At 34.3% G+C, this 19,799-nt stretch overlaps 1 protein-coding gene across 1 annotated transcript in view; it reads left to right on the plus strand.

Annotated features, from left to right (window-relative positions):
* The first annotated feature begins 556 nt into the window (after positions 1-556).
* The window catches only part of LOC143227473 (CCN family member 2-like), a 79,507-nt gene continuing 60,264 nt past the window's right edge, over positions 557-19,799 (plus strand). The window contains exon 1 of the mRNA XM_076458919.1: positions 557-1,027. Within this exon, the coding sequence (XP_076315034.1) occupies positions 869-1,027 (159 nt within the window). The 5' untranslated portion in view covers positions 557-868. The remainder of the gene's footprint in view (positions 1,028-19,799) is intronic.

Here is a 19,799-nt window from a genome sequence, read left to right on the forward strand (position 1 = left end):
CGCTAATGAATTGTGATATTTGACTGTCACACGTATAGTAAACCTACTTCTCCAAAGTGAGAATAACAACATTGTGGTAAGGAGATACGAACTATGAATTTTAAATTCACAGTTCGGCAGACTGCCTACTGTGCCACGACCAGCTCAGAAACGTAAACAATAAAATAGAGCAAAGTTACAAAAGACCCAGAATATTCCGGAAGATAAATGAGAGAGGTTGAGCTTGATTACTAATGACCGTCGTTTAACAGGCCCATTATAACCAACTGAGCCTTGCATCTGTACGAAGTACAAATGTTTGGAAGTATTTTTTTTTTTTTGGTAAACAAAGAAATTCAACGATTGATGGAAGTTACAATTTTACTGATAACACTGCGAATATTTTAATAATATTTAGATTAAGCGAGCGTGTTCGTTTATTGCGTTAGATTTCTAGGAATAGAGTTATTTATGCAAAGTTACAGTGAAACAGAAATGGGTCAGAAAAATTCAATAATTTTCACATTACAGATCATCACTCTCCAGCAGATGGCGCTGTTGCATGGTATCAATATTTCGGTTCCTGTGAAGAAGCGTTTGCGTTATAATAGACAGTACGACGACTAGAAACTTGTGGTTGGAAAAATACGGTCTACTAGGGTTATCTTGACGTGGATATGTTTATGTTAGATTCAATAAGACTGGTAAACATCGAAGTATAAGAACTGTACATAACGCTGTCCAACATGCAGTACTCTAAGGTAGGAAGTGGTTTGTGAAAATACCCTACAAGCCATATATAATAACAATAATAATAAACTGTTCAACATGTATATTGAAACTTTACTGCTGAATATTTCTTGAACAAGGTGTGGTGCCAGGCCTCGTTATGGGCACGAATACTTTCTCTATACTGATACCACGTGGAAGCCCATGGCAACGGTTACCTGGAAACACTATACTTGTTGGCTTTGTACTGTTTATTAATATAAACTTCTTTGCACGTGTCGGCGGCGAGTATTACTCGCTTGCGAATAAACACGAAAAGGTAAGTTATTGTATATTATTTGTAAGTATAGACGTAACTGAATATATAGATCAACTCAACTTTGATACATATAGAAAACATGGAATACTTTAAACTGTAAACAGAGCAACGGCATTGCATTAGGCTAAGGATATTTATTACTTTATGACCGAAGGCTGTGCTTCGAGATAAGTACTCGTTATACATTATAATTTAGGAACAGAGTTTTGTTTCAACTTTGTTTAATTCAAATTCTTGTTTCGTAGCGAGAGCTACCTAAAAAGCTGTAGTTTTATAACATGATAATTAACGCAGTACATTAGCCTTTATTTTAGTGTATAAACACTATATAAAAACTATCGTAAATACAATCGAATTAGTTGGTCACTAGGAAACGTTCTTCACACGTTGAAGAAAGACAATAATTGAGTTATTAAGTTAGCCACCAGGTATGCTGTTTATATAATAAAAATAAGCAACTTCATTCAGTTAATAATTTTATATAACACTTCGTTGTCAGAGAGTACAGAGTGGTGTTTGTATACTTTTATCATTATATGAAACTTTGTTGTGAAAGAATACAAAGTGGTGTTTGTAATAATTTTATATAACATGAAACTTTGTCGTGAAAGAATACAGAGTGGTTTTGTATACTTTCATCATTATATGAAACTTTGTTGTGAGAGAATACAGAGTGGTATTTGTATACTTTTATCTTTTTTTAAATCATATTAAAGACATAATGTGTTAGAAATGACAGAGTATCTTAGCTTTAATCCTTGGTTTGCAAGTTCTGGAAAATACCTTTTTGAGAACAAAACATAATTGATAGTACGAGAAACTGGAAGTCGAATTCAGCTAATATATACCAAGGATAAATGTCGCTATTACATTAGGTTATCTCAAAGTGGAGAAAATCTACAGAAATCAGGTTTTTGTTCAGTCAATTATGAATGCATAATGCCACATCAGGGTGGCCTGTCCATTTTACTGCTTCTATAATTCAGAGAAAGAGACAGTGAAAATAAGTGTCCATAACTGATATCGAGTGCAGGCAAATAGAGAATATATTATGTGTTCCATTCTTCATCTTGAAATCCTTACTCCCTATTGGCCTTTTTGTTTTTCAAACTAGTAGGACAGATATGAAATTCAACTTAGATGAGTTGTGAAGCAGCGATGCTATTGACAAGCTGAAATATTTTGTTTTTTTTTCTGACACTTCAGTTTTCTCAAATCTACAACTTACACGTTCGCTTGGAAAAGCGAACCAATTTTTGAATAAAGCCAGAAAACAGAAAATCGGAAACCTAGTATAAATACTAGTATATGAGAAAGACTGCTAACCTGATGCAATTATTTGTTTATTATTACAATAGGTAAGACTGCTTATCCAATATACTTATTGTTTTATTATTAATATTACAATAGGTATGTTTGTTTTGTTTTTCGCGCGAAGCTACACAAGGGCTATCTGCGCTAGTCGTCCCTAATTTAGCAGTGTAAGACAAGAGGGAATTATAGAGTTATCACCATTCACCGCCAAATCTTGGGATACTCCTTTACCAAAAAATAGTGGGATTGATCGTCACATTATATTACCCCCACAGCTGAAAGGGCAAGCTTGTTTGTTTGTTTGTGTTTTGGAATTTTGCACAAAGCTACTCGAGGGTTATCTGTGCTAGCCGTCCCTAATTTAACAGTGTAAGACTAGAGGGAGGCAGCTAGTCATCACCACCCACCCCCAACTCTTGGGCTACTCTTTTACCAACGAATAGTGGGATTGACCATCACATTATACACCCCCACGGCTGGGAGGGCGAGCATGTTTAGCGCGACGCGGGCGCGAACCCGCAAAAGGGCAAGCAAGTTTGGTGTGAGGGGTATTAGAACCCGTCACCTTCAGATTATGAGTCGAGCGCCCTAATTACATGGCCATGCTGGGTCGAATAAATACGCACGAGCGTTATTGACTTGTTTAATTTTTTGTTGAATAAATACTATCTTCAAATTTCTCCCCCGCTGGTATAGAGGTAAGTCTACGGATTTATACCGCTTAAATTAGGGGTTCGATTCCCGTCGGTGGACTCAGCAGATAGCCCAATGTGGCTTTGCTATAAGAAAACACACACACACATCTTCCATTTTTTGAAGGCAAGATATGATTAAATACTTTTGTTCTATAGAATTGTCTGTATGTTGCACGTTAAATTAACTTATTGGTAATAGACGATTTGTGTGTGTAAGTGAATCACAATATAGCCATATCTTTCCTTTCTTTCAATAGTTAAGTTTGAAATTTTCAATAAAGCAAACGCATTTTATTCTGGAATTACGTGTGTGTTGTTTCTTATAGCAAAGCCACATCGGGCTATCTGCTGAGCCCACCGAAGGTAATCGAACCCCTGATTTCAGCGGTGTAAATCCGTAGACTTCCCGCTGTACAAGCGGGAGACTTCTGAAATTATAGGCCCGGCATGGCCAGGTGGATAAGGCACTCGACTCGTAATCTGAAGGTCGCGGGTTCGAATCCCCCGTCACACCAAACATGCTCGCCCTTTCAGTCGTAGGGGCGTTACAATGTTTCGGTCAATCCCACTATTCGTTGGTAAAAGAGTATCCCAAGAGTTGGCGGTGGGTGATGATGACTAGCTGCCTTCCCTTACACTACTAAATTAGTGACATCTAGCGCAGATAGCCCTCGTATAGCTTTGTGCGAAATACAAAACAAACCAAACCAATCTGGAATTATAAACTTTCTATTTTTAAATACAGATACTACAAGTCATTTATGTTACACTTTTTGTTATTCACCATTTATTAGACACAATAAACTTTGTTCTACAAGTGTTCGTGGACAGAGCTCGTAAATGTACTGATCTCATTTTATCAGAAACGACGTTTCTTTTTTCCCGCGTTTTCAACACCAAATACATTTAGTTTTGCAAGAAATTAAACACTCTTCTTGCTACGAATTACGTATTTAAATGTTTTATAAATTTTTATAAACTTTCCAATACTTTCACGTTTACGCTTCAACTTCATAGAACCGTTTAAGGCAGTAACGAGCTATTACACAAATACTAGTTTAGTCTCTTACTGTAGTTAATGAAAGCTATACATTTTCTTACACAGTATGATGACACAACCAGAATTACGCTGCCGAAAAGTGAGCTTTCCTTCGTCAGAGTAAAAGGAAAAAAAACTATGTCATTAGTGAAGTTAGAATCAGTTTTTTTTTTTTTTTTTTTTAAATACGATAAATGTTGTATTTACCATTGCAGTTGGTTCCTTTTTCTGTCTTATTGTTAGTTGTGTTCTTTCTCGAAAGATGTCGCATTCACTTTTGGTTCCTGCTTAGGAGTTAAATTCATTTATTATTTCCAGCTTTCTTCTGTGTGTTATGAAATGTCGGGTGTTAGTTAAAATCGGATTATGTGTATCAGACCCACTCACAGTACGTTCAGTATATTATTTTTTTATTATTGTATTAATATTCGTTATATTTTTGTTACATTATCAGTATTCTTGTGATTTATAATACGATTCTGTTATTCCTTTATTTATAATTTATTAATATCTATTATTTTTTCTGTCTTTATAAAGAATCACATTTTGAACTTACTATCTGCACAGTCTAAAGTAACATGTGTCGTAGTAATTTGTCTCAGATGTCAGGTTACTCCAAGATTACACCGTTGGAACCGTTTAATGGACTTTCATTGGTCACAAGACATTGTTAGGGAGGTCTGTGTGAAGCTTTACGAAATTCTTCAAGGAACATTAAATGTACTATAATACATGAAGCAAATCATTAGTGTTATAAGTTCCACAAGGAAGCTGTATTGTGTGTTTCTTTAACGTTATTACTGTTAAACACTGTTGGTTAGAAAGTCTAATATATCTGTTATTATTGTGGTTAATTTAGAAATATCATTACACATTCATTATAAAGAATAGTGTGCATTGTTAGTTTAGTATATAGATTTAGATATAGTATAAGTTTCCGAAAGTCAGCGATCGTCGTGAAAAATATTACCGGGATTATGAATGAAAATACCGGAATTTAGTTTTCTGAGTAAGAACGTAATAATAATATATTTAATAATAGTATATTTAATTTGCGATGCTCGTTCCGCAGGGCCCGGCAAAGCCAGATAGTTAACGCACAAGACACTGAGGGTCGCGGGTTCGAATCCTCGTCACATCAAACGGGCTCGCCTTTTCAGCCGCGGGAGCGTTATAAAGTGACGGTCAATCCCACTATTCGTTGATAATAGAGCATCCCAAGCGGCGGGTGGTGATGACTAGCTGCCTTCCCTATAGTCTTACACTGCTAAATTAGAGACGGATAGTGCAAATAGACCTCGTGTAGCTTTGCGCGAAATTCAAAGAACAAACATTTTGCGTGTATAATGCGTATTACTATAAGTTTCGAAGGATATGATACTTAATTACCTTAGTGATGTTGTCACAAGGTAAGCCCATAACAGCTCAGTCCACTTTGCTAACAATTATATTCTCATATCTCTCTATTTATGAATTATTTGCTTGTCAGTTAACTTTTGAGTCTCCCAATATATACAAGATTTATAGGATAAATTGCGCGTAGTGTTGATTAATTAAATGATGTTTGGCCCGGCATGGCCAGGTGGGTGAAAGCGTGCGACTCGTAATCTGAGGGTCGCGGGTTCGCATCCCCGTCGCACCAAACATGCTCTCCCTTTCAGCCGTGGGGGCGTTACAATGTTCGGTCAATCCCATTATTCGTCGGTAAAAGAGTAGCCCAAGAGTTGGCGGTGGGTGGTGATGCCTAACTGCCTTCCCTTTAGTCTTACACTGCTAAATTAAGGACGGCAAGCGCAGATAGCCCTCGTGTAGCTTTGCGCGAAATTCAAAGAACAAACAAACAATTAAATATCTTTAAACGGTAACTGTTGATGTATATGGAAAAACACAGAATTTTATTTAAGACACTATAGTGTTTCCTCATAATTTATTCCTTCTTGTTCAGAGTGTTTTGAGGACATTTTATCTATTAAGTAACTACTAAAACAGAATTCCTTGAGGCGTGAGTAAAGAAAAATTAGAACAATTAGTTCCACCTTAAAATCATTTGAGTTTTAAACATTTAAAAGTATTTAAAGTTGCTGAAAATATTCTTGCGGTAGAGAGTAATCAATCTGAATTTACGATTTGGCACGAGCAGGTGGTTATGGCACTCGACTCGTAATCCGAGGGTCGCGGGTTCGAATCCCGATCGCACCAAACACACTCGCTCTTTCAGCCGTGGAGGCGTTATAATGTGACAATCAATCCCACTATTCTTTGGTAAAAGAGTAGTCCAAGAGTTTGGCAGTAGGTGGTGATGACTAGCTGCCCTCCCTCTAGTCTTACACTGCTAAATTAGGGACGTCTAGCGCAGATAGTCCTCGTGTAGCTTTGCGCGAAATTCAGAACAAACCAGTTTGAGTTTTAAGTCCCGAAAACAAGTGAACACGTCTAACAAAAGCTATATAGTGATTTATAGTAAAATGTAAATACCGTTCTTTCTCATCTAGTTTATCTTAAAATAGGCCTAGCAGTGACGCTTGTGGAGATAACGAAAAAATTAAAAAGTTGTTCAGTTCATTAGACGTGTATTACAAATATGTAAAACTTTCTTGTTTCTCGAATCACATATTGTTTCATCATGGAGACTAATCGTGTCTTAGTTCTTGATATAAAGATGGAATTATGAATCTTTAATCCATACACATACAATGTATACGGCTGTCTAGCAGGCATGCTTTCAAAGTTGATAAAGTGAAGTACATACTGTTTCAGCATGGACTGCATGGTATCAGTTATTTCCAACTTATCCGGCATAGGATATCACCGATCTTAGTCTTATATTAATTATTCCTATTCTCCCTGTCATAGGATATCACTGGCCATAGTCTGATATTAAATATTCCTATTCTCCCTGTCATAGGATATCACTGGCCATAGTCTGATATTAAATATTCCCATTCTCCCTGTCATAGGATATCACTGGTCATAGTCTGATATTAATTATTCCCATTCTCCCTGTCATAAGATATCACTGGTCATAGTCTGATATTAATTATTCCCATTCTTCCTGTCATAGGATATCACTGGTCATCGTCGGATATTAATCTTTTCATTCTTTCTTATATAGGATATCACTGGTATTAGTTTGATCTTTTTAACACTATGTGGCATGGGATATTAGCAGCGTTAGACTAATATTAACTCTTTTCATTATGTCTGGCGCAGAATGTCACTATTCTTAGTCTGATATTAACTCTTTGTAATCTCTCTTACACAGGATATCACCGCTGTGAGTTTTAAACATTGCACCTCAAATTATACCCAACAAACGTCGTAACTCTCGAGAAATTTAAATAAATAAATAAGAATTCCTAAACCAACACCAAACAACATAGAGGGTGTTCTAAAATTATATTTCTTATTTTAACATTCCATAATTAAGGAAATCTAACCGTGCAGTTTTCAACAGTTTGTAGCCAAATTCAAACAGTTTTTATTGACATGTTAGTAGGCTTTTAATAGTGCACCATTACTGGCTTTCAACATGTTTAACCACTATCTAATTTCAATCCATGTTCGCCGCAACATATTCACAGTTACAGTGACAAAGATATCCGTTATCCTGGTCTTTAGTTTCTTGATTTTGCTATAAGTGCACGATACACGATGCCCTTAATATACCCCAAAGAAAGAAGTTTAGTGGAGTGATGTTTGGTGAATGCAGAGGCCACAGAATTAGACCAACTTGCAACTCAAGCGATGCAATAAAGTCTTTTTATCCACGGTTAACATTTTAGGAAGCACCACTATTCACTTTAAGAAAAAACAACAAAAAAACAAAACGTGTCAATAAAAAGTGCTTGAGTTCAACTACAACGTGTCAAAAACTGCATGGCTGTATTTCTTTGGTTATTTAATCATTAAATTTCAAAACAGGAAAAATAATGTTGCACCACCCTGTGTGCCAGAAATGTGTCGAATTAGAAGGCAAAATTTACTACCAGTGTCACAATATAATAAGTAAGAATTAGCAGAACAGATGTTTGTTTTAGAATTTCCGTGCTGAGCTTTGTTAGAGCTGTGCGTAAATAATCGTCATTAATTATAATCTGATAGTGTGGAAGGATACCTTAACAGCAGCCATATCACCTACAATCGAAAATAATAATGTAAAATTGACACATCTAAGCATTCCGTGAATTCGGTATTGTAACATTAATACTTCTAAACACTCTGTTAAATAGTTATGTTGTCACTCGATTATCTTTGAGTCAGAGGTAAATTAATGTACTTACAACACTAAAATTCAGTGTTCGATTCCCCACGGTAGGCAGAGCGTTGAAAAGCTTGTTGTGTAGCTTTGTGGTGAAATGACAACAATACTTCAGTTGCAATATTATGATTTCTAAACGTTCACCTTAGGCCTGGCATGGCCATGTCGTTAGGGCGTTCTACTCGTAATCTGAGGTTCGAATCTACGTCACATTAAGCATGCTCTCCCTTTAAGTCGTGAGGACGTTATAAAGTGATGATCAATCCCACTCTTTGTCGGTAAAAGAGTTGCCAAAGTGTTTTGGAGGTGGGTGGTGATGACTAGCTGCCTTCTCTCTAGTCTTAAACTGCTAAATTAGGGACGGCTAGCGCAGGTAGCCCTTGTATAGCTTTGCGCAAAAAAACAAACAAACAACAAATATATCATTCACCTATATTATAATTTTAGTGTTTGAATTAATAGTACATTACTTTGTCCAGAATTTAACTCTGTATTTACTAATTTTAAATTAAAACATAAGAAAACATTTATCTTCATTAGACATGTTAGCAAGAATCAAACAGTATTATCTCGACAAAAACACGATTCCACAAATATTTGAATGATACCCCTGTATAAGCGTGTTCTGGAACATAGAGATTTTTACTGCAAATAGTATACTGACATGGATGAAGATTTTTATAGGGTATTCTAATTGTAAGTTATCATTTATTTGACACATAAGTGGGCCTATTAGCACAAGTGATATGTTAGTGTAATCTCGAGCTCCCCGCTAGTACAGCGGTATGTCTCCGGATTTACAACGCTAAAAGCAGGGGTTCGATTCTCCTCGGTGGGCTCAGCAGATAGCCCGATGTAGCTATGCTATAATAAAAACACATACATTGTAATCTGGACATTAATAATAATATATTTTTGAGGATGTAATGAAACCAATATGTTCTAACATTAAAGAGATGTTGGTACTCATAACATGATGTGTATTTCACAACAATAGTGATCATATTAATATTTATATCTAAACATGTACGGAATTTCACTGTTTTATACAATTCTTGTTGGGGTTGTTTTCATGTTTTGCTGTTGTTGCTTATAACATTAGCAAAACTTATTCAAGTCAATGATACAATGCTATTGTGTTAAGGATTATTTAAATTTACGCTTTAGTTATTTATGTCTTCAACTTCTAAGCAGAGCTAATTAAATTAATTTTGATCCCCTTTCTTTATAAGTAAAAATAATAATAAATTCCAGTCTCATCATGTATTATAAAATACTGAAAGTTATCTACAGTGTTACAATAAACAATTTATTTAAATAACGTTGTTAAGTATTTTCCTATGCGTTTCCTATTTTCCATACAATTTAAGCCTAAATTTAATGAACAGAAGACAAGTTTAGTTACCACCAGGTGATTGCTTATTTGTAACGAAACACAAGATCACACAATGGGCTATTTGTGTTGTGCCTACCAAACGTATCAAAACCAGATTTTCGACGTTATAAGTCAATTAGCCTTTGTACTCTCCTATGTGTTGTGTGAGAGAGACCATTGTGGGTGTGTAATATAAGTAAAAACACAAATTATGAATCCCAAAGTCATGAAATAAGAAATTTTACGTATTCGAAATGTTTCCACTTTACGGATAATAACGAAGGAATATTCAAACCGGAATGTGGAGCCAACATTAACACCAAACCTGAACCTATAAATAATATCACTTTCCTGTTCATCGTTGCAATAAAGCAAGATAAATAATGGAAGTTTAGTTTTCTTGCGTGTAAATCAGTTAGAAACATGCTGACCAGAATAAAACAAAGTAAAAAGTAAGAAGAAAATTTATTTGAATATTTTAGGGAAGAAAAATGTTCTTCTTAAATCAAAACCTGAATGTGTTAAACGATTGTAAAAGTAAAAGAAGAAGTATTTAAACGATACTAGGACAACAAGACAATTGTGGCAATACTGAGATATTGACACAAAATTTGCTCTGTCTGTGGCAGTTATAATGTATTCATTAAATACGAGGATAGAGACAACAATAAACAGTACCTAAAATAAAACAAAACTGAGTTTGTTTGTTCTTTGAATTTCGCGCAAAGCTACACGAGGTCTATTTGCACTATCCGTCTCTAATTTAGCAGTGTAAGACTATAGGGAAGGCAGCTAGTCATCGCCACCCACCCCTAACTCTTGGGCTACTCTTTTACCAACTAATAGTGGGATTGAACGTAACATTATAATGTCCCCATGACTGAAAGTGCGAGCATGTTTGACGTGACAGGAATTCGAACCCGCGACCTTCGAATTACGAGTTGAGTGCCTTAACCACCTGGCCATGCCGAGTCTTGAGATGACGGAGCTATGGGCTGAAAGTTTGTACTTGATAAATAAACAAAAACAAACAAATATTCTGAGCCACTTTGCCGCGGCTTAAATACAGAAAGAGTGCAGTTCTTTCAACAACACTCACTATCAACTCTTGAGCTGTTTTCGCCTGATCGATTAGTAGAATTTAACGATTACTCTTAATGAACATCTATGGTCCGAAATTATGGAGGTGCGACTTGCATTAACGGGACTGTAACCTTGAACCCATGAATTCACAACCCGACATGGCATACTAACTAGTAATTAAAACCCGGCCTCTAATCTTTTGAGTAGATTATATATGGCGTGTTTGTTTCTTGAGTGCCTGGAAGACATAAAGTAGAGCCACTATGTCGCGGCTTCAAAACACACAAAAGGGGAAACTCTCTACACACCAAACTTTAGACATTATCTTAAGACACTGTGTCATAGGAAAGAAAGAGATTGGAAGGTAGAGCAATGTCTGCATTCATTGATAGTACGAGAGATTTTAAGGTAAACACAAGACAAAAAGAAATGGACAAGGGATTATAAACGTGTCAGAGAAAAACATATCGAACTATGAAAATATAATGAAGGTCACGAAAGTTCTCTCTGAAAATGTGCATGGCTGACAAACAAACTTAATACCTGAAACTTAGGAACTCTAAATGGAGGTTACGAAAACTAGTACTGAGAAATAGATCTGTATTTACAATGAACACGTGATTGTAATATCAGGGAAATGTTCTTAGATGGCTAATAGGGATGTTGAGCAAGTTATTTTAAAAATATTTTAGAGTCTTCCTACGCTCTTACAGCTTATATCGCCACACCTGTCATGTCCAATCTTACAACATTCCCCCTGCCATCTTTCCATAATCAGCGCCGGATTATTTATTACGCATAGTGCCTCGGGCCTACGAACAGAAGGTGCCTATCTGGAACTGTCAGTAATCAACTCATTTTTCGAATAGTAAAATTTGATCAACAGTTCATGTAATTTATCAAACCATAATTCGTTGTCTTCTCAATTTTCCATCAATGATTGGTTTCTGTAGCAAGGAAAGACTTAAGCTGCTTTAACTGACAGAATATAACTAAAATTATATCACCACACACACATATACATATACATATACAGAGACAATTTTTTTAGATTTTTTCACTGACGTCTTGTCTATTTCAGCTGGTCTTTAACTAAACTCTTTGGGTTTCATAGTTGATATAACATTATCGTTTATTGAAGAAGTAAAAGCAATCCAAGTATTGCATGCTTACATCTGGAGTTAAACACAATATTTCAGACTAAAACTAGTTATATTTACTAGACGTTATCACACATTATCAGATAATCCCATATCCTTATTCAACAAATTACAACTACGTGTAATATATAAATTTCTAGAAAACTCTAGGCTTCAGCTGATAATCAGTTTCACAAATCAACGAAGAAAGCCCTATGCCTAACCTACAATGACCAATGGAGGCGAAACTTGTGGAAGCTGCACTGAATTTATATTATTGCTCTTAACAAAAATTGTGACTCAAGCAGTTCTATGTACCATTGCTTTCAAAACGAACCAAAAGGGAAACTGTTTCAAATAAAAGATATAGAAGATGAACAGTTTTTACAAATTTAATTTGAAATGTTTTCTCCTACAACCACTGAAAAAAGCTATTCGAAGACTTTCTGTCTACCCTAGGGGTCTCTGAACTCTAAACGATACAATTGAATGAGGACAGCATTTCAACATCACCTACCGCCATCTATTGAGCAATAGTAATAGAATAGTGGAATTTGTATAAATGCAATTTTATTTCTTTTTGATGTTGTTCTTGTAAAAGGATTTCGAACCTTAGATCTATAGTTTGTCACGATAATAACTAAACTGCACGCGGCCCCTTTTAAGTTAGTTCAGGCTATATTTGTTACAGTGATCAAAGGTTAGAATACTAGAGGGTTATTAAATATTATAATTTCTTTCAATTCATTTCCAACGAAATGATCAATAATTACCGTAAAATTATGACTTCAAATGGTTGAGAAAAACTCCCGTTTTGAGTGTTTATATTTTATAAGATTTAACTCTAAACCTAAAAATCTCATCAACTCAAGTCTTTAGTCCAAATTCTCAAGTAAATAGCGATCAATATGCTCTTAACAGCATACTAAGTCAATAAAATTTTATTACCAGATATATCCATCTCTGACGTATGTTAATATAACATGGCCTGATTATTTTAACTGTGTTACTTTTGTTACGGTAAAGGACTATTTTTTTGAAGAATCGTGTATCGTATTTCATTTTTACACACACGTTACATGGTATACAGATCCATATGAAACATAGTGGTACAGCTTTACATATATTATTTATTCAAATTAATAATAACTTACTAGTTTTATTTCTTCATGTCACATATATATCGGCTCAGCATGGGCAGGGGTTTAAGGCACTCGACTCGTAATCTGAGTGTCGCGGGTTCAAATCCCCGTCAAACTAAACATACTCCTCCTTTCAGCCACGGGGGCGTTAAAATAATGCAGTCAATCCCACTATTCGTTGGTAAAAGAGTAGCCCAACAGTTGGGGGTGGATGGATGCCTTCCTTCTAGTCTTACATTGCTAAGTTAGGGACGGCTAGCGCAGATAGCCCTCGTGTACCTTTGCGCGAAATTCAAAAACAAACAAACAAATTTATCAAAATATATTATTGTGAACGTAACTAAAATGAACTTTTAAGTGTGCAATACGTAATAACAAAGACATCGCTTGCTACATGGGCGAACATATAAGTGTGTGGAACACACTCAATTTTTGTTGATATATACATATACATATACAAACTAGTAACAAACGTGTTTATCCATTCGAATTTACTACTTTTGTTAAGGTTTTAACATTAAACTTTATTTATGGATGATATTCCGCCTTATAATGATTTTGAACGTTCAACGACCTATCAGAAAATGGTTAAAAAAGAGGAAATATATGCTCTTACTCAACAGAGTAGCTGAACGTTAAAATTAGGGATTTGATCCAAGCGGTAGACACAGCGCAAGCAACCTATTGTGAAGATTTACACTCATAGCACCAAGATAAACAACCTTAGAACATTTAGTAAATGTTGCATATTCTTCAGTGTAGCTTTTTCGTATTCATATAATTCTCATAATTTGAGGATTGTAGGTTTAGTCGCTCAGTCCACTGTTTGTTGGTAAAAGAGTGACCCAAAGTTGGTAGTGGGTGGTGATGACTAGCTGCCTTCCATTGAATATTTTACTGTTAAATTAGGGACAACTAACGCAAATAGTCCTCGTGTAGCTTTGCTCGAAATTCAAACAAATAATAATTCGCATTGATTTATATTACTTTTCTATTCCTTAATATCCTTTTAAATTTAGTTTTTACATTGTAATAATCTCATTTACATATTTTTCCGCACTATCTTTGACAGTTACTTGGCCATATATTCTAAAATGTGTTTTATAATAATTCTCTGTGAAACTAAATTAATCCTTTGCCTACTAGAAGCTTCTTAAAGATAAGCAAATATGTTTGGAGAATGAAAAGTGAAATTCAGTTAGGACTCAAATGAGTGTGAACAACTTAATGTAAGCTAAGTTTTATCTTTTTTGTTATTGCAGTTTTCGTTTGAAGATTAAAGTCTGTTGGCTCGCCTGAACGAATTAAGAAAATAAACTAAAGACTAGGATGGTTAGAAAAGGCTTAGTTTTAAGCTCAAATTCAAACACTTTTATCTCACAGTTTGCTTTGAGCGACTGAAACCGTTTGGACATAAAAAAATCCATTAAGGATCATTTTAGTTGAAAGAATTTTAATATTTGAAAGTAAAAATCAAATTATTTTATCTGGATCTGTAGAGCACTAATTGTTATTGAATTAATTAATTAGCCAATGATTTACAGACTTTATCAGTTAATATATATATTACGATAATTAGTATAAAGCACATTCCATAATTTTTATCCGTCCTACTTTGACGTTTGCTTTTGCCTCTTAATAACTAGAAAAGGGTTTTAAAGAACTGTTTTCAAATGTCTTAACTTCACGGTCACTATTGGTTTCAGCTGGTTTCTCATAAGATGTTGAATTTAAGCTTTTATACGGGATGTGTTTTTGTGACTTGGTAAGAAAAAATTTATGTATGAATCACTACTAATCTCTGTTGTGTTTTCAATGGTTTAATTGAATGCTAAATTAGAAACAGACCTCAATATTATAAATATTTTTACATTATTCCGTTTATGTTATATATTACGTATCAAAACTTATAGGAAACTTGCTGCTATTCGTAACTCTACCGTTTTTACTAGGAACATATTTAAGCTGCTAAGTGAATATTTGGGTTTAAAAGAAATTTATTCATTTGAGTGATGAATGTTGTTTAAAACCTATACTTTACTCATTTGATATAATGTCAGGCTTATTTACCACCTTAAATTTTGTGTGTAAATGATTAAATGTTCCCCGTTTTTCATTTATTTTTACTGCCCTCTGTTGAATTTGTTTTGCAACTGATTTTATATAGATTTAATGTATACCTTATCTAATTAAAAGATTCAAGGAATAATTTGCAACAGTAAGTGTAGCAACATACATTATCACCTAGAATAAATTCTGGTCTCAACATACTCATTAATAATTATTATTCTTAACTAATTTTTTTTTCGAAATTTGGTACGTTCACAGATGAAAAAAATGTTTTCATAAGAACAAATTTTGATAGACCCATCATTCCATGGCTTTATTTCGGCGATAAAATTAATTATACTAATTTGTGATAACTACAACGGGATAATGGAGTGTTAGTTAGAGTGAAATACTGGTACCAGTAGTTATTTGTAACACAATTCGTGCATTTTCAATACTAAAATTCCTTTTTGAGTATTTTCTGTGTACGTATTAGATATATATATATATACGTTATATAAGACAGTAATATGTTTCTCTCTATGTATAAGCTATAAAATTGAGACCAGTATTGAAAATAAAAATATATTCTTGTCGCTAGATATTAAATATGTTTTCGAAATACTTAAAGACTTTCGTATAAGTTATTACTTTCAAGTAGTTATATGAGTTTATTTTAACAATTCTCTACTTTGGTTAATTATTTTTATTAATGCCTTCTTTAAGGAAAAACTATTTCTGAAACTTCAAAACACTGCTGTTAATAAGACTTACGTTTGAACCTGTGTCCCAAACGTTTATGCATGAATAGATAACGTATTCCGATTATCTGTGAAGATTTTCGTTTGTAAAGCAACTTTCAATGCAACCCGTAATTATACTCTGAAATTACTCTTATGTATAGTACTTAAGGTAGTAACATTTCGAAATGGTTTTTATTTTAATGTTTTGTTAGTCAGTAGTTGGTTGATTGATTGTTTTGTATTTGAGAACCCATTAATAGAATTGGTTTATTATCAACATTCTGAGGTACTTTGATGAACATAAGCACAATAAGGCGAAACGACAATCGTTAGTCAGTCCTACCAAGACGATCTTTCTCTAAGAAGTAAACAGTTCAATTTAAATTGCATTAGTGTAATTGTTTCTTATTTAGAAACTTTTTATTAAGTGCTCTATTTTTTTTTTTACTGTTAGAATACCTTCCACAGCATAATCAACTTTAGCTAAGGCTGGTACTTTGTAACGTTATAGTAACGTCTCATTTCTTATATTCTTATTAAAATATAAAACATAATTTATAACGTGAATGTTAAATTTTAGATCATTTATTGGAAATAAGTCAACGAATTCTTACAAAAATAATTCCTCGTTTTTATTTATTTTCTGTGTAAAATCCGATTTCTCATGTTTTTGTTTTTTTTGTATAACTTAAGCAAGCACGTTACAAAATCGATTCACAGTCAGTTGTGTTGGACTTCCATACGAAGTCTAAAAAAAATTCTTGAAGCTAACTGTGTTAGTGGTAGTTTCTGGTTTCTTATATAAAATAAAAAAAATATTGATGGTTAAGTGTGCTGAAGCAAATCGAAAGTAGAGACTGTTTGTGTGTTAGTTCAGACAGTTCTTCCGATAGGAAATTAAAGCCTGCAAATTTGATCTTAAAACAAACTTTATTGCGATTTTGGTAATATCTGTTGGGTTACATACGATGAACTAGTGCAGTTAATTTCAAATGCAAGTATTACAAATCATGCCTCATTTGTGGGTCATTTTTCTTTTTTTCTAATGAAAAATAATGAATCCGTTATTGAAACTTTCTCAACTAAACTTTATGAAAACTTTATTTATTTTTTATAAACGAACTATTTATTTAAATCATTTATTACAATTGACAACAAAGGACGTGATCGTTTTTGAATTTCGCGCAAAGCTACTCAAGGGCTATCTGCGCTAGCCGTCACTAATTCAGCAGTGTAAGACTAGAGGGAAGGCAGCTAGTAGTCATCACCACCCACCGCCAACTCTTGGGCTACTCTTTTACCAACGAATAGTGGGATTGACCGTCACATTATATCGCCCCCACGGCTGGGAGGACAAGCATATTTAGTGCGACCGGGATTCGAACCCGCGACCCTCGGATTACGAGTCGAACGCCTTAACAAGCTTGGCCATGCCGGCCCAGAAGACGTGAAGTGATCCTCTCCAGAGAGTCAACGGTAAGTTTATGGACTTACAGCGCTAAAATCCGGGGTTTGATTTACCGTGGTGGACAAATCGCTGATAGCCCACTATGTAGTTTTGTTTCAGCCATGAGCAAGCAAGCTGGTGTTTGATATTTGATAAAAATTCGAATGTTGCCCTCTGTAATTCTACTGTCACTTCACTATTTTATAGCAGTCGTTTCTGATCCGCTTTAGAGAAAAGATTACATTTTCTCATAGTTTGAAACGGCGCAATATATGTGTGCGTTGTGTTTGTCGTGATTGCTGTCACTGTAACGTCACTAGTTAATCCGTGATGATTAACTGCCTCTTCTAAAGATCGCAAAATATGTACATTTATTTTGTATATAAAACTGTACTACGTAAACCTCAGCATCTTGAGAAAGAGTTTGTTCTCCTTTATGAAGTTGGTATTTATTTTTGATTGATTAAATGTCTTTGATAATAGAACCCTTGAAATTTCATCAAGTCCACAATAGAACTGTGGACGTTCATATTTGCAATGATGTCAACTAAAGGAATATCTCATTAATATTTCTCGTATTGTTTGAAGTCTTGCATTTTGTAATGAAATTGGAGCTACTAGTTGGAAAACTAGTATTAGTAAAGTAACTAATTTAGGATATTCTAGCAACATTTAAAAAAATAAAAGCCTTATTCCACAAAATGTGATCAAGTTCTTTTAATTGAAAATTTAGTTTTTAAATTAGAAAGAAATTTTTAATTTCACGTAAAAACACAATTTTGGATTTATAAGAGTTTGTTTTTCAAAACAAACAAACAAACACTAATTTGAAGAAACTGAGCAAAGCGAAAGTATAGAAATGTTATAAAGGAAATTCTAACGATTTGAGGTTACGTGTACCTTCTAGAACCATAAGAACATTTATCGATCAGAAAATAACAAAAACATTTGTTTAAAATACTCGTTAGCCCTATTAACTTGAACACTCCTGCAGGTAGCGTTAGCTTATCAATGGACCTGAAACTTTCAAAATAAATTATTTACCTTTTATTACCCAAGTTGAAAGTTTGGTCAATTAGATGTTTTATTAAAATTATATAGTACTAGAAGTTCGGGTTCCGTTCTTTTCTTTATATTTTTACAGTTGAAACTGTAATGGTAGTGCTTTCACATTAGGGTTAAGAGTTGTGTTTTTTGTATGCTCCACTTTAGAATGTTTGCATCTCTTGCTATTACGCTAAGAAACTTTATTATTAAGTAAAAGATGAGTCTACTGTCCGCTACAGCTTCATTCGTAAAAAAGGGTAAAGAAAGTACCAGAGCCTGAACTTCGTGCAGAGAATAAGAAGTCCACTAAAACTGAATAATTGAGTGAAAATATGTATTTATAGAGTATCTTTTCCAACACCGATAATCATTTACATTCACAGAATTGAGGTAAAACAAGACAATTGTACGTTTTACAAATACATCATTTATTACGACCACGGTTTCGCTAGTAAAATATCACGATAATTTTACTGGCGAAACTATGGTAACGTAGTGCTAAACCTTAATCAGAAGTATGTATAACATTTTAAGAATATCTTTACGCTATATAAATTAAATCAAGCTGTTTTACTCACGTGTAACATGAATTCTTTATATTTAGTAAAATCAAGTTAATAAAGGTTAATAGCAAAATGTTACCATTGTAAAATAAGTTGAAGCTGCACTGTTCCGTCTTCAGTATGTGACGTTAGTAGTGTGTGTTTTCTTATAACAAAGTCACATCGGGCTATCTGTTGTGTTCACTCAGGTGAATCGAACCCCTCATTTCAGCATTGTAAATCCAAAGACTTACCGCTGACCCGCCGGGAGATAAACTTTAATCGCTGTTTAACGTAGATTTCATATTTATAGATTTAAAAAAATCACATTTTCGCTCCATATTTGCCCTCTCCCAGTGTCTCAGTGATAATACTGAAGGCTTAAAACGTTAGAAAACAGGTTTCGATACCCCTGGTTGACACAGAACAGATAGCCCCACTTAACAACAAACAAACTCTCCATATTCTGCTGAATTCTGTTGTGAATCGTATTTTAAAAATTCCATTTAAAGACAAAATAAGATGATGATAGCTGTGAAAATGCTAAACAAATATAATCATTCACTTTTCGAACCTTATGGCTTTTATTCATTTCAGTTTCGTTCTTAAGCATAAAAAAACACAAACATTAAAAAAAAATTGAGAACAACATTTAAGTACTAAGATAGAAACCTCTGTTTAAGACTATCTAAAGGTGAGCCTTACCGACAAGCTAACACTACATGTTGTCACGTCGTACTGATAACGCTTTATAAAAGTGACAGTCAATGCTGGTGTTCGATTCAGAGAGGCAGATAAACCACCTGTTATTAGCAAGTATTGTATAGTTTCCTTTCTTCTAATCACCAATTCAAAATTGTGCACGGCTATAAGTGAACACCTGGGGTCTCCAACGTGGC

Source organism: Tachypleus tridentatus, chromosome 1 (genome assembly GCF_004210375.1).
Source record: "Tachypleus tridentatus isolate NWPU-2018 chromosome 1, ASM421037v1, whole genome shotgun sequence".
In the NCBI taxonomy this organism is placed as follows: Eukaryota; Metazoa; Arthropoda; class Merostomata; order Xiphosura; family Limulidae; genus Tachypleus; species Tachypleus tridentatus.